Below are 14506 nucleotides of genomic sequence, written 5' to 3' on the forward strand. Positions count from 1 at the left end.
TACAGATTGAATCTAGGAACATTCTACCTCTGAGTTACACTCCCAGCTCTTTTTATTTTTATTTTGAAACAGGGTCTAACTAAGCTGCCGAGGACTTAGCACTAAGTTGCTGAAGCTTGCCTCAAACCTGCGTCCCTCCTGTCTTGGCCTCCCACGTACGTGGATTAAAGGTGTGCGTCGCTGTGATGTTTGGCTCTGTAATCAGTTACTGATGTCTGCCATTAGCATGGGGAAGAAACAGTTGATGAGTCTGCAATGAAATTTGGAGTCTAAGCACTAAAAAATATTCTTAGTCATAGCTGCAGACTGGAGAGACCACTCTCGGTGTTTTTAATATCCACCCTGTTAAGATGTCTCAGCCCAGTGAGACATCACTGGTACCCAGTGTCTCAACCCATTTTTTGCCTCTCCTTTGTTCAATATAGATAAGTCCTTTGGTGTGGGTGTAGCACTAGGGGTTGAATCCAGGGCCATTCTACCTCTGAACCCCACCTCTAGTCCTATTTCACTTTTTTTGTTTTGAATCAGGGTCTTGCTAATTCTCCAAGGACCTTGCTAAGTTGCTGAGGCTGGCTTTGAACCCGTGAGCCTCCTTCCTTGGCTTCCCAAGTACTAGGATTACAGGTGTGCACCACCACATCTGGCCTCTTGTCAGAAAAAGTTCCCAATTTCCTCCAGCCTTCTAATTTAGGAAGGTGCTCCAATCCTCCCTCCTTTCCACCTAATATTTGGAGAGGAGAGCCCACCTTGCTAGGAACCTGATTTGATGGACTCTGCTGGAAGGGACAGGCCGCACCTTCCCATCAGGGATGCACCCAGGCGAGCAACCTGTCTCGTCCCGCATCGTGATGGATGGCTCTGGTCCTTGGCTCACCTTAGCTTTAGCAGTACACCCAGGTGTGGTCATAGTCATAGTTGTGAGAAGTCGCACACCATGTTAGGTTTTCTTTAGATCCTTCACTGGTGCAGTTAAAATAATTCTTGTTCTTATAGCGAAATGGTAAGTGACAGGGAAAGCCAGGAGTCGATGAGTGAAATCCTGGGGAGAAGACAGAGGTTATTCCAGCGGTTCACACGGTAGCAGAGACTTGCGATTTGGAGCACATTCTGGATTCTAAATCAGTTAAATGCCAAGTGCGGTGGAGCACACCTGCAATGCCAGTAGCGGGGAGGCTGAGGCAGGAGGATCACAGGTTCAAGGTCAGCCTCAGCAACCCAGCAAGATCCTCAACAACTTAGAAAGACCCTGTTACAAAACAAAACAAAACAGCTGGTGGCGTAGATCAAAGGTAGGATGCCTTTGGGTTCAATCACTAATACAAAAAAAAGGTGAATATTTCATGTAACTGTGCTGTCTGGGCTGTGGTCATAGGCTCCCCTCGGCAGGCTGAATTCTCACCTGTACATCTAAACGTCAGGAGGATGTTGCATGTCTGGGTTCTCCTCCCTCCAAAGCTATGTGAGTTTAGGACTTGAGAAAGGGTCAGGGGTAGAATTGAGGAGAGAGCACCGTGGAAGTGTTAGAGGTGAGATGAAGAAGAACATTCTGTCACCAGGAGGACCAGGGAGCAGAGTGTGTGGAGCTCAGAGAACAAATCTTAGTGGATCCACACGGATTCCAAAGGTACAGATCCGCGTACTCCCTAAAATGTATTTGCCAACCATGAATCCACTAAAAAAGAAATCGAGAAAACAATGCCATTCTCAATATCCTCAAAAGAGACAACATTTAGGAATAAATCTAAGCAAAATGTATGAGATCTCTAAAATGAAAAATTATAGAACACTGAAGGAAGAAATTGAAGACGATCTCATTAGATGGAAAGACGATCCATATTCTTGGAGAGGCAGAATAAATATTGTCAAAATGGCCAGGCTACCGAAAGCAACCTACAGATTAGAATACCAATGTCATTCTTCACAGAGCTAGAAAAAAAAAGGCCTAAAATTCACATAGAAAAACAAAAGAGCCAGATTAGCCAAAGCAATTCTGAGCAATAAGAACGACACAGGCATCACAATACCAGACTCAAGTTATACTACAGAGCAATAGTAACACAAACAACATGGTATTAGTGCCCAAAGAGACACACAGACCCGTGGGATGCAAGAGTGCTGTAGAGATACAGCATTACTTGAACTGTCCCCTTCCTCACTCCTTTCCCCCCTCTCCACCTCCCTCCCCTAACCCCCTCTACCAAACCATATAAAACATGTAAAAACTTTTCCTAGAATAACGGCTCTGTCTATCTAGAGGATAATGCCTCTAACACAGGCATTATCCAGTTTGGGCTCCAAGATTGGATAGTTTGCAGACCACTGCTCTAGAGAAGTCTAACTGTGAAGCTCTTTACTTTTGATTGGAAACCCAGACTGTTGGAATTACATGTGACGTGTAGAAAGTAGACAGGTTGTGGATAATTTTAATGCAATAGATGGAAATAATTTCTTTTTTCTCTCTTTTTTTATTTGTACTGGGGGTTGAAGCCAGGGGCATTCTACCTCTGATCTACAACCTCGGCCTTTTTAGAATTTTGAAACAGGGTCTTGCTAAGTTCCCGAAGGTCTTGCTAAGTTGCTGAGGCTGACCTTGAACCTGTTATCCTCCAGTCTCAGCCTCTCAAGTGTAGGAATTACAGGGGTCCGCCACCATGTCTGGCTGTCTTAGATTTTAAAGTCTATTGCAGTAACACAGGGTTGGCAGTATCCATTGATAGTGATGAGGGCAGGATCCTGTCCACCCTATTCACACCATTCTCCCAGTGTCAAGCACAGTGCCTGGCATATGGCATACACAGGGCTTTGTTAGGTGTTTGTTGAGAAAAAGGAAGAAAGAAGGAAAGAATCCATCCATGCCCACCCCATCTCCTTCCCAGATTACTAGTGTCTGCGCAGAAGCTCCATTTCCCGTCCTCATCCATGTTCTCTGTGGTCGGGCACCAGGGCTTCTTGTAGTCATTCTCAATGCAGTTCGAGACCACATTGTTTCTGTAGATGGAGGGAAAGACGCAGGGCCGGCCGAAAGAATTTCCCCCATACTCTGAAAATGATCACAGAAAGGCGACAGGTTGAGAGATGAAAAGTCCTTCCACTGGCCCCGAAAACCAAGTCACGTCCTGAAAGCAACCTACAGATTAGAATACTAATGTCATTTTTCACAGAGCTAGAAAAAAAAAAAGACCTAAAATTCATATAGAAAAACAAAAGAGTCAGATTAGCCAAAGCAATTCTGAACAATAAAAGCTACACAGACATCACAATACCAGATTCAAGTTACACTACTGCGCAATAGTAACACAAACAACATGGTATTAGTGCCCAAAGAGACACACAGACCCGTGGGATGCAAGAGTGCTGTAGAGATACAGCATTACTTGAACTGTCCCCTTCCTCACTCCTTTCCCCCCTCCACCTTCCTCCCCTAACCCTCTCTACCTGTATCAGAGGCAGCACTATGTGGAACCCTCCAAGAAACTTCTTACTTATTTTTTATTTTTTTATTTTGGGTACTGGGGCTTGAACTCAGGGTGGTTCTACCTCTGAGCTACACCCTCGGCCCTTTTTATTTTTTATTTTGAAACAAGGTCTTGTTAAGTTGCTAAGGCTGGCCCAGAACCTGCGATCCTCTGGTCTCAGCCTCTCACGTACTGGGATTACAGGTGTGCACCACCCTGCCTGGCTCCAGGCAATTTCTTTGCAATGTTATTAGCATTCTCATTAGTGAGAATCCAAGCCATCAACGGCCTTGCAGTTCACTGTCTATACTAAGATAATTTATTGTTCTGTGGTCTTCCTCAGCTTAATGTTATTAACAGAGGGATTTCTTGCCAGGAAAGAAAAAAAATCTATAAACAGCTTTATTATTCATTCCAGGAACTTCTTGAAGAGCTATTTAAATAAACATCACATGTGGCTTACTTCACTTAGCACAATGTCTTCTAGGTTCATTCATATTGTCACAAATGACAGAATTCCCTGCTTTTAAAGCTGGACAGAGCTAAGTGAGGTGGCCCACACCTGTAATCCTAGAATTTGGGAGGCTGAGACAGGAGAATCGCAGGTTTGAGGTTAGCCTCAGCAAACTAGTGTGACCTTGTTTCAAAATAAAAAATAAAAGGGGCTGGAGGTGTAGCTTGGAGGTAGAATGCCAGGAGGAGGGGGAGGAGGAGGAGATTGGGGAGGAGGAGGGGGAGGAGGAGGAGGGAACTTGGTCTGGAGGAGGAGGAGGAGGGAACCTGGTCTGGAGGAGGAAGAGGAGGAGGAGGAGGAGGAGGAGGAGGAGGGAACCTGGCCTGGAGGAAGAGGAGGAGGAGGAGGAGGAGGAGGAGGAGGGAACCTGGTCTGGAGGAGGAGGAGGAAGAGGAGGAGGAGGGAACCTGGTCTGGAGGAGGAGGAGGAGGAAGAGGAGGAGGAGGGAACCTGGTCTGGAGGAGGAGGAGGAGGAAGAGGAAGAAGAGGAGGAGGAGGGAACCTGGTCTGGAGGAGGAGGAGGAAGAGGAGGAGGAGGGAACCTGGTCTGGAGGAGGAAGAGGAGGAGGAGGAGGAGGAGGAGGAGGAGGAGGGAACCTGGCCTGGAGGAAGAGGAGGAGGAGGAGGAGGAGGAGGAGGAGGAGGAGGGAACCTGGTCTGGAGGAGGAGGAGGAAGAGGAGGAGGAGGGAACCTGGTCTGGAGGAGGAGGAGGAGGAAGAGGAGGAGGAGGGAACCTGGTCTGGAGGAGGAGGAGGAGGAAGAGGAAGAAGAGGAGGAGGAGGGAACCTGGTCTGGAGGAGGAGGAGGAAGAGGAGGAGGAGGGAACCTGGTCTGGAGGAGAAAGAGGAGGAGGAGGAGGAGGAGGAGGAGGGAACCTGGTCTGGAGGAGGAGGAGGGGGGGGAGGAGGAGGAGTGGGAGGAGGAGGGAAAGGAGGAGGAGGTGGGAGGAGGAGGAGGAAGAGGAGGAATAGGAAGAGGAGGGGGAGGAGGAGGAGGGGGAGGAGGAGGAGGGGAGGAGAGGGAGGGGGAGGAGGGAACCTGGTCTGGAGGAGGAGAAGGAGGAGGGAACCTGGTCAGGAGGAGGAAGAGGAGGAGGAGGAGAAGGAGGAGGAGGAGGTGGAGGAGGAGGAGGAGGAGGGAACCTGGTCTGGAGGAGGAAGAGGAGGAGGGGGGAGGAGGAGGGAACCTGTTCTTGAGGAGGAGGAGGGGGGAGGAGGGGAAGGAGGAGGAGGGAACCTGGTCTTGAGGACCGCGGATGTTCACCCTCCTGCCCATCCATCGCCCCTCCCTCATGACCCCATCTCACCATTGACCTCGCAGTACTTCCACTGACGCATCTCGTCAAAGCTGGAGGTGACCGAGCACCACAACTTTCTCCAGAAGCTGCCGTCTGAGATGCAGGTTTCATAGATGGTTCCTTGGAAGATGAAGGGGAAGACGCACCGTGCGAGATCTGTGGGGAAAGAGCGCACTTCGAGCAGGGGCTGGACTTGCTCTAGCCAATCACTGGCGGCTCGTGTCATCAATGAACCAATCAGCGTCCAGGACACACGTGGGCGGGAAGGACACTTTCTGCATTCATTCGTTTCACAGGAGCTGACTAAACTTGACTCCACGGCCTTTCATTCATAGAGCCTCTCTCTCCCATGGGGTCTACACTCTCTCTCCCATGGGGCCTACAATCCCAACCCAACCTGCGTGCCCACATCCGGTGCGCACACACGCTTAACATACCTCACATAGCATCTCAAAAGCAAACTGGAGCCAGGCTCGGTGGAATCTCAGTACTTGGGAGGCTGAGACAGGAGGAGCATAGGCTCGAGGCTAGCCCCAGCAGTTTAGGGAGGCCCTCGGTAACTTAGTGAGACCCTGTTTCAAAAAAAAGAATTATTTAAATGGAACCCTAGCTGATTTAGCTGAAAGACATTTAGTCAAAAAGTGTGTTCAGTTTCTTAATTTGCTCCGATCAATGATAGAATAGAAATGAACATCTCCGGGCCCTGGTTGGGTCTGTAAACATACTTTTGGCATAGGTTTACACCCTTTGGGTCCTCTTTTCCAGAATTAGAAAAAAGACAATTTGTATTTCTAACTACTTTTCAAGGCCTTGATCCTGACTTTCACCACTTTGTAATGGAGGGAAGGGGGGCTGCTTTTGACCCTGTCAGTCAACAGGTGGCCTTTCCTTTGCCCTCCCCTTTCCCTCACACCCTGTCATCAAATTACATGTTCTTATATGCATTTAGTGATGGAGGGGGACCTGGCGCCCCTGGATCTGAATGAGGACTGACGCGAGCCAGATTTAGGCTGCTAACTGTGTCCCTTCTGATAAGACACCAGCATGACCCGGCGTCTGTGCATATGCCTTCGAACCAACTCAAGGATGATTTATTTTTTTATTTTTATTTTTTGCCAGTCTGGGGATGGAACCCAGAGGCATTTGACCTCCGAGCTATACCCCCTGCCCTATTTTTTATTCTTTATTTTGAAACCGGGTCTCACTGAGTCGCAGAGGGCCTCACTAAGTAGCTGAGGCTGTCCGCGAACCGCGATCCTCCAGGTCTCAGCCTCCCGAATGCCGGGATGACAAGCGTGCGCCACCACGCCCGGCTTCAAGGATGAGTTAGACTTGACTGATGTCTCTTGTGGCAAGCCCATCATTGTGACTGCGAGAGCAAACTCTTAAAAGGGACTTGATTCCTTCGTTCAGGGAGAATCCAGGGCTTGTTCCTCAACAAGTGAGTTCACTGGTTTCTCCGACTTGCTAGCAAATCAATAAACTTAGCTCACCTTCTTTCCAAAGACTTGTCCCAGTTATTTGACTCGGCAAATTAGGGCAGGTACTAAGATTGGGTAAGAGTTTGAATCAGAGTGGTGGTCCTCAGCAGTGGGGAGTTTCTTCTAAGTTTGGGTGGGTTTTTCCCCCCCTCGATGTGTGTGGTTCTTTTAGCAACTGTGTTTCACTCTTGTAAATAAAAGAAATTCTGCTTGGAGGGACAATTTTCTGGCTACTTTTTTTTTTTTCTGGTGTTACTGGGGTTCCTGGAAGCCCTTCTACCTCCGGGCTACACTCCCAGACCTATTTTTACATTTTTATTTGGAAACAGGGTCTCCTAAGCCAGCGCGTGCGGCTGGCTTCGAACCTGCGCGATCCTCCTGTCTCTGCCTCCCAAGCGCAGGGATTACAAGCGTGCGCCACCACGCCTGGCTTTAATCCTTTATTTTGAAACAGGGTCTCACTGTGTTGCAAAGGGCCTAAGTAGTCGCTGAGGCCATCCGTGAACCACGGTCCTTCTGTCTCAGCCTCTCAAATGATGGGATTACAAGCGTGCGCCACCACGCCCGGCTCTGGCTACTTTTTAATGTGGCTTAGGTTGGTTATGATCATATATGCTATTACTTTATTATATTTGTGTCTCTTTTGTTTGTGTTAAAATAAGACTGAACCCCGGGGTTCTCTACCGCAGAGATACACTCCCAGCCATTTTACAAAATCTGAAATCATTTAACATCTGAAATGTTTCCAGCCCCAATACAGCACCGTTAAGTACAAAAGGCCACACCTGACCTCATCTGCTGGTCCCAGTCAAAACACAGGCACATAAAAATACTATAGAAGATTATTTTTAAGCTACGTGCGTAATGTGTATAAATAAAACATAAATGAATCATGTTGAGACTTGTCTCATCCTGAAATATTTCATTAGGTTTGTGTAAATATCCAGAAATCTGAGCCAGGTGTGGTGGTGCATGCTTGTAATCCCAGTTTTTGGGTGGCTGAGACAAATGATCCCAGGTTCAAGAGCAGCCTCAGAAACTTAGTGAGGTCCTCTGCAACTAGCAGGACACCATTTCAAAATAAAAATTAAGGGGCCGGGATATAGATGAGTGGCAAAGCGTCTGCTTTGCAGGTGTGGTGCTCTGGGTTCGATCCCCGGTTCCAAAAAAGCCAAAAAAAAAAAAAAACCCCTTTAAAAAAATAAGCTAATAACAAAATAAAAATTAAGCCGGGCGTGGTGGCACATGCTTGTAATCCCAGCATTTGGGAGGCTGAGACAGGAGGATCTGGGTTCACAAACAGCCTCAGCTACTTAGGAAGGCCCTCTGCAACTCAGTGAGACCCTGTTTCAAAATAAAAAAAATAAAAAATAGGACTGGGGGTTTAGCTTGGAGGTAGAATGCCCTTGGGTTCCATCCCCAGTACCACAAAAATAAAATAAAATAAAATAGGGCTGGGGGTATAGCTTGGAGTTAGAATGTCCCTGGGTTCAATCCCCAACACTGAAATAATAAATCAAATTCTGCACAAAATTGGAAGCACTTCCAGTCCCAAGCGTCTGGATACAGGACACTCAAGTGGCATTAGCTTTTGATGTCTGGCCTCCCTGACCGTTTCCCACGCGCAGACACAGATCATTTATCTGCAGAAACGTATCATTTGAACATCACACATGTTCACAAATTCCTCTTTGCAACCCACCTATTCGGATGCCAACTCACAGGGGGACAGAGCCGCGGGGAAGGAAGCCACGGCTCCCAGTGTGGCGCCCGGGGCCGCTCACCTTCTGCCTGGCAGTATTTCCATCTGCCGTCGTAGACTGCTCTGGTGGAACACCAGAGGAAGAAGCTGTTCATCTTGGTGCAGGTGAAGTAAATACTCCCCAAGTAGGTGAAGGGAAAGACACATGCCTCTATTCTTTCTGAAGGACAGAAGGAGAAACAGAAGGGGGAAACCCCAACAGAGAACAAGGATGCTTTGGTCTGAGGATTTGTGTCTCCCCACAGTCATAAGTTGAAACCCACACTCCTCGGGCAATGGTATTAGGGAGGCGAGCTTTGGAAGGGGCCTAGATCGGAGGTCAGAACCCTGGTGACTGGGACTAGCATCCCTATAAAGGAGAGCCCAGAACCAGGCGTGATGGTGCATGCCTGTAATCCCGGTCCTTGGAGGCTGAGGCAGGACTGCAGGTTGGAGGCCAGCCTCAGCTACTTAGTGAGGCCCTCAGCAACTTAGACCCTGTTTCAAACTAAAAAATTTAAAGAGGGGCTCAGGGTGTAGCTCAAAGGTAGATTGCCCCAAGTTCAATACACACACACACGCACACACACACACACACACACACACACGCGCGCACACAAATATATATATGGAAAAAGAGACCCTAAGACCTCGGAGAGGTAGTTGGCTTCTTCTATTTTGAGAGGTTATGGCAAGAAGGGCCATCTATGAACCACAGAGGAGAACTCTTTCCAGACAATCTGTGGCGATTTGAGCTTGGACGTCTCGGCCTCCTGAACGTTGAGAAATACATTTCTATGGTCCATAAGCCATCTGGTCTGTGGGATTTTGTGACAGCAACCCAAAGGGGCTGAGAGAGCTCGCGTGGAGGTCTGAAGGCCGCACTCCCAGGTCAAGTATCCAACTTTCCAGCAACATGTAAGTGTATATTTGGTTTCTGCTTGGATCAAGAGTATTGGGAAAGCCAGGCGTGTGGCACACCTGCGATCCCGGTACTTGGGAAGCTGAGGCAGGAGGATTCCGGTATTGGGGAGGTCCTGCGTATACAATGGGGGCGACCATGATACACTGTTCCCCTAAACTACTGTCTCTTAGCAAGATGGTCTCCAGTTCAGAGTATGGAATAAATACCACCAATGCTATACTAGAGATGTTTTGGTGAATCAACAAAGATAATGTTTCAATAGAAACATTATAAAAGATGTTTCAACATTATTCAAAGATAATGTTGATAATGTAGGATCAACAAAGATAATGTAGAAAAACAGCTTACACACAGGCTGAAATATATCCCCCCCCCTTTTTTTTTTTGCAGTACTGGGGATGGAACCCAGGGCATTCTACCTCCGAGCTACACCCCCTGACCTATTATTATTATTATTATTTTTGGTGATACTGGGGTTTCTGGAAACCCTTCTACCTCCAGGCTCCACTCCCAGACCTATTTTTATATTTTTATTTGGAAACAGAGTTTCTTAAGCCAGCAAGGCTGGCTTTGAACCTGTGCTATTCTCTTGTCTCCGCCTCCCAAGTGCGGGGATTACAAGAGTATGCCACCACGCCCGGCTCCCCCAGCCCTATTTTTTAATTCTTTATTTTGAAACAGGGTCTCACGGAGTTGCGAAGAGCCTCACTAAGTAGCTGAGGCTGTCCATGAACCACGATCCTCCTGTCTCAGCCTCCCAAATGCTGGGATTACAAGTGTGTACCACCACGCCCAGCTTAAAAATCCTTTTTCCAATGGTTTCTGTGTGTGTGTGTGTGTGTGTGTTACTAGGGATTGAACACCAGAGACACTCTAGCTCCAAGTTGTATCCCCAGATCTTTTTATTTTTTTGTTTTGAAACAGGATTTGGCTAAGTCACTGAAGGCCTTAAATTGCTGAGGCTGGCCTCGATCCTGTGCTCCTCTGTCTCAGCCTCCCAAGTACTGGGATGACAAGCATGCGCCACCGTGCCCAGCTTTTAAGAATCCCCAGTAAGCAGAGCGTGGTGGCGCACGCTTGTAATCCCCATGCTTGGGAGGCGGAGACAGGAGGATCGCGCTGGTTAGAAGCCAACCTTGCTGGCTTAAGAGACCCTGTTTCCAAATAAAAATATAAAATAGGTCTGGGAGTGTAGCCTGGAGGTAGAAGGGCTTCCAGAAACCCCAGTACCACAAAAAAAAAAAAAAAAAAAAAAAAAAAAAAAAAAAAAAAAAGAATCCCCAGTAACACTGCATTTCCCACCTCTGGGTCTCACAAATGTTGAGTGTGGCTTTTGGGCTGCTTATGCCAGTTTAAATCTGGAAAGGTCATGGAAGAAGGCGTGGCCCTTTGCTTAACAAACACTAGCTGTCACCACCAATACTGTTCCTCCATCACTACTGAGTGTAGGAGATTCTGGTTGGGTGGGAGAGCCGATGCCCCTGTGTGTGGAATTAAGGTTATCCCCGAGAGCTGTTAGTAAGACACATAATGAACACTATTAGCCATCTGCAAAGTAATCGCACAGATGGCACAATCTTCTTTGCTGGGTTACAATCCTCCATAATCCAAGCCCAGCTGACCTGCCTGTTCTCACCCCCATCACCATGCCTTTGACCTTGCCTAGGGCTGGTTCTTATCTTGGGTTTACTCCAGTCCCTCCTCCCTATCCCGGTGCCTGGCCTGGCTCAGGGTGCCTCCAGCTCTTCCCCATACCTGGCTTTTTTTTTTTTTTTTTTGGTACTGAGGATTGAACCCAGGGCGTCAATCTTATCTCCTCCCTCTGAGCTACCCTGCAGCCCTTTTTCTGAAACAGGGTCTTGCTGAATCACTGGGGAGTCTCTGTAAGTTGCTGACGTTGCACCTCAAACTTGCATCCTCCTGGCTCAGCCTCCCACATATTGGGATTACCCACCTGGGATCCCCAAGGCCGGCTTCTTCCCTATGCAGAGCCAAGCTCTATAGATGCAAGACAATTGTCTGTGTGTGTGGACAGTGCCGTTCATTGTGAGCTCTCTGAGCAGAGGACCTAGATTTTTTTCCCCCTATGGTTGCATTTCTGGTCCATGACACAGTACCTGGAATTTAGAGGTCACTTAATAAACGTGTGCTGAATAAATTTGTCCGTATGTGTAGAGGGTACTTGGGGATACCAAGTTTTCCTGCAGAAGTGTGGGTGTGAGTGAGGTCAGGGAGGCATGGCTAAAACATGAGTAGAACTAGAAAAGCTAACACTCCATCAACCATGTCCCTCCTTATCTGAATAGACTGTGGGTTTTTTGTTTTGCTGTGTGTGTGTGTGTGTGTGTGTGTGTGTGTGTGTGTGTGTGTGTGCATGTGTGTGTTCCTGGGGAGTGAACTCAAGGGCATTCTGCCACTGAGCTACAGTCAAGCCCTATTTTATTATATATATATATATATATATATATATATATATATACACACACACACACACTCTCTATATATATAGTTTTATATATATATATATAGTTATATATAGTTATATATATATATATAGTTGCACTTCTGGGGATGGAACCTAGGGTCATTCTACCTCTGAGCTTCAGCCTCAGCCCTATTTTGTATTTTGAAACAGGGTCTCACCGAGTGGCTGAGGGCCTCACTAAGTAGCCGAGGCCATCCCCAAACCGCCATCCTCCTGTCTCAGCCTCCCGAATGCTGGGATTATAAGTGTGTGCCACCATGCTCGGCCTTACTTTATTTTTTAGAAACAGGTTCTCACTAAGTTCGTAAGAGTCTTGGTAAGTTGCAGAGGTTGGCTTTAAAGCTGCGATCCTCCAGCCTCAGCCTCCCACGTTCGGAGATCACAGGCTACACCACCCGGCCCGGCTTGTCTGAGGCTGCTATTGCATCCATTTCCCCCCTACATGGTCCCAGGAATCAGCGTCATCGGCCCATTCAATCTTCCCCAGTTTCTAAAGCCCTTCCTTCATTTCCCAGCGTACTCACGTCCACTGGCCTGGTAGGAGCAGAGGAGGAAGGCTGTCCACCCCAGCAGGGAGCTGGCGCCTCGGTTCATGGCGGCTGGCCTCTTCTCTCTGGGCTGAAGGAAGATCAACGCTTTTCTCCCAGGGTCCCTTCTTCTTCCCACGAACATGCGCACCATTGTTTTCTATTCCCAAACAGCTTATTTTTAAGTACCTTGATTTTAAAAACAACTTAAAAATCACTTATTTTTAAATTGATCTTTTACTGGTGCATTATAACTATATATAATAGTGGGATTGCTAGTGATATATTCAACTCTATGCAAAATGTAATTTGATCTGATCCCTTCCCTCTCGTTTCCTCTTTTCCTCTCTCCCCCATTCCCTTCCGACTCCACAGGTCTCCCTTCTATTTATGCGAGGTCCCTTTTTTAATTCCTTTTTTCTTATAGTGTCCACAGATGAGAGAAAACATATAACCCTTGGCCTTCTGAGTCTGGATTATTAACACGATGGTCTCCAGTGCCATCCCTTTTCTTACAAACGACATAGTATTTTTTAAATTTAGGATAAATTATATAACGCTCCTATTTATAATAAATGCATTACTTATAATAACAATTATTCTTTATAATAAATTATTCTTTTTATTTACTTATTTATTATTTATTTACTTATCTTTTTTTGGTGGTACTGGGGTTCCTGGAAGCCCTTCTACCTCCGGGCTACACTCCCAGACCTATTTTATATTTTATTTGGAAACAGGGTCTCCTAAGCCAGCGCGCCTGGCTTCGAACCTGCGCGATCCTCCTGTCTCCACCTCCCAAGCACAGGGATTACAAGCGTGCGCCACCACGCCCGGATATTTTTTTTTTTTTTTTGAATCCAGGATTAGTCTACCTCTGAGCTACACCCCAGCCCTATTTTATTTTTTTACTTTGAAAAATAGTCTTGCTAAATTGCTGAGGCTGTCCTCGGACTAGGATTTCTAGGCCTGTGCCACTGCACCCAGCTAGGGTTACACTTACTGGTGATTGGGGGCCCAGAGGAGATTCCTCTGAGAAAACCACATATAAGCTGAGATGAAAGGGAGCAAAAGAGGAGGTGGTGACGTGCAGGGAGCTTGAGAATTGTGGGTAATAATCTAGGCAGACGCATCAGCTGTGACTAGGGCCTGAGATGGAAAAGAGCGAGACGTGTGCACAGGACAAGTATGGGCGTAGTGGTGCTCGCTTGCAACCCCATCCTTGGGAGGCTGAGACACAGGAATCGCAGGTTTGAGACCAGACTCAGCAACTTAGAGAGAATCGATTTCAAAACAAAATAAAATAAGCCAGGTGTGGCATTGAAGTCCTGCTATCCCAGTACTCGGGAGGCTGAGACAGGAGTTTCGCAGCTTCATGGCCAGCCTCAGCAATGTAGTGAGACTTTTTCAAAATAAATAAGTAAGGAGCCGGGCGTGGTGGCGCACGCTTGTAATCCCAGCATTTGGGAGGCTGAGGCCGGAGGATTGCGGTTCGAGGACAGCCTCAGCTACTTAGTGAGGCCCTTTGCAACTCAGCGAGACCCTGCTTCAAAATAAAGAATAAAAAATAGGGCAGGGGTGTAGTTTGGAGGTTGAATGCCCCGAGGTTCTATCCCCAGACCCACACACAAAAAAAATAAATAAATAAAAAAAATAAAAAGAGACCCTGTTTCAAAATAAAGAATAAAAAATAGGGCTGGGAGTATAGCTCAGAGGTAGGATGCCCCTGGGTTCCATCCCCAGTAACACACACACAGACACACACACACACATACACAAAAAAAAAAAAGAAAAAAAAGAGAAATGAGAAAGGGTTGGGGGTTTAACTTGGAGGTAAAATGTCCCTGGGTTCAGTCTCCAGTTCAGTTTCCCCCCCAAAAAAGAATAAAAGATCCTCCACTCTCATGATCCAGTCCTTGACTTTCCTGGAAGTCCACTCCCTCTCTCTGCCCCGACCTCCCACCGCTATGGCCTCTTGGCTGCCACTCGCAGGGCCAAGCTTGCGCACACCACAGGACCTTTGCACTTGGGCTCCTTCTTCCCCTTCTGGGCTCCACCCTCCACCCCGAAACACATTTGC

The 14506-nt window shown here is 47.3% G+C and overlaps 1 protein-coding gene across 1 annotated transcript; it reads right to left on the reverse strand.

Annotated features, from left to right (window-relative positions):
* Nucleotides 1-881: 881 nt before the first annotated feature.
* Nucleotides 882-12493, reverse strand: ELSPBP1 (epididymal sperm binding protein 1; the record flags this gene model as incomplete). The annotated part of the gene is made up of 5 exons (XM_080703641.1): nucleotides 882-1039; nucleotides 2882-3040; nucleotides 5277-5423; nucleotides 8533-8670; nucleotides 12424-12493. 5 exons carry the CDS (start codon nucleotides 12491-12493, stop codon nucleotides 882-884), a joined length of 672 nt encoding a protein of 223 aa, XP_080559767.1.
* Nucleotides 12494-14506: the final 2013 nt, after the last annotated feature.

Source organism: Muscardinus avellanarius, assembly GCF_963383645.1.
Source record: "Muscardinus avellanarius genome assembly, chromosome: 10".
In the NCBI taxonomy this organism is placed as follows: domain Eukaryota; kingdom Metazoa; phylum Chordata; class Mammalia; order Rodentia; family Gliridae; genus Muscardinus; species Muscardinus avellanarius.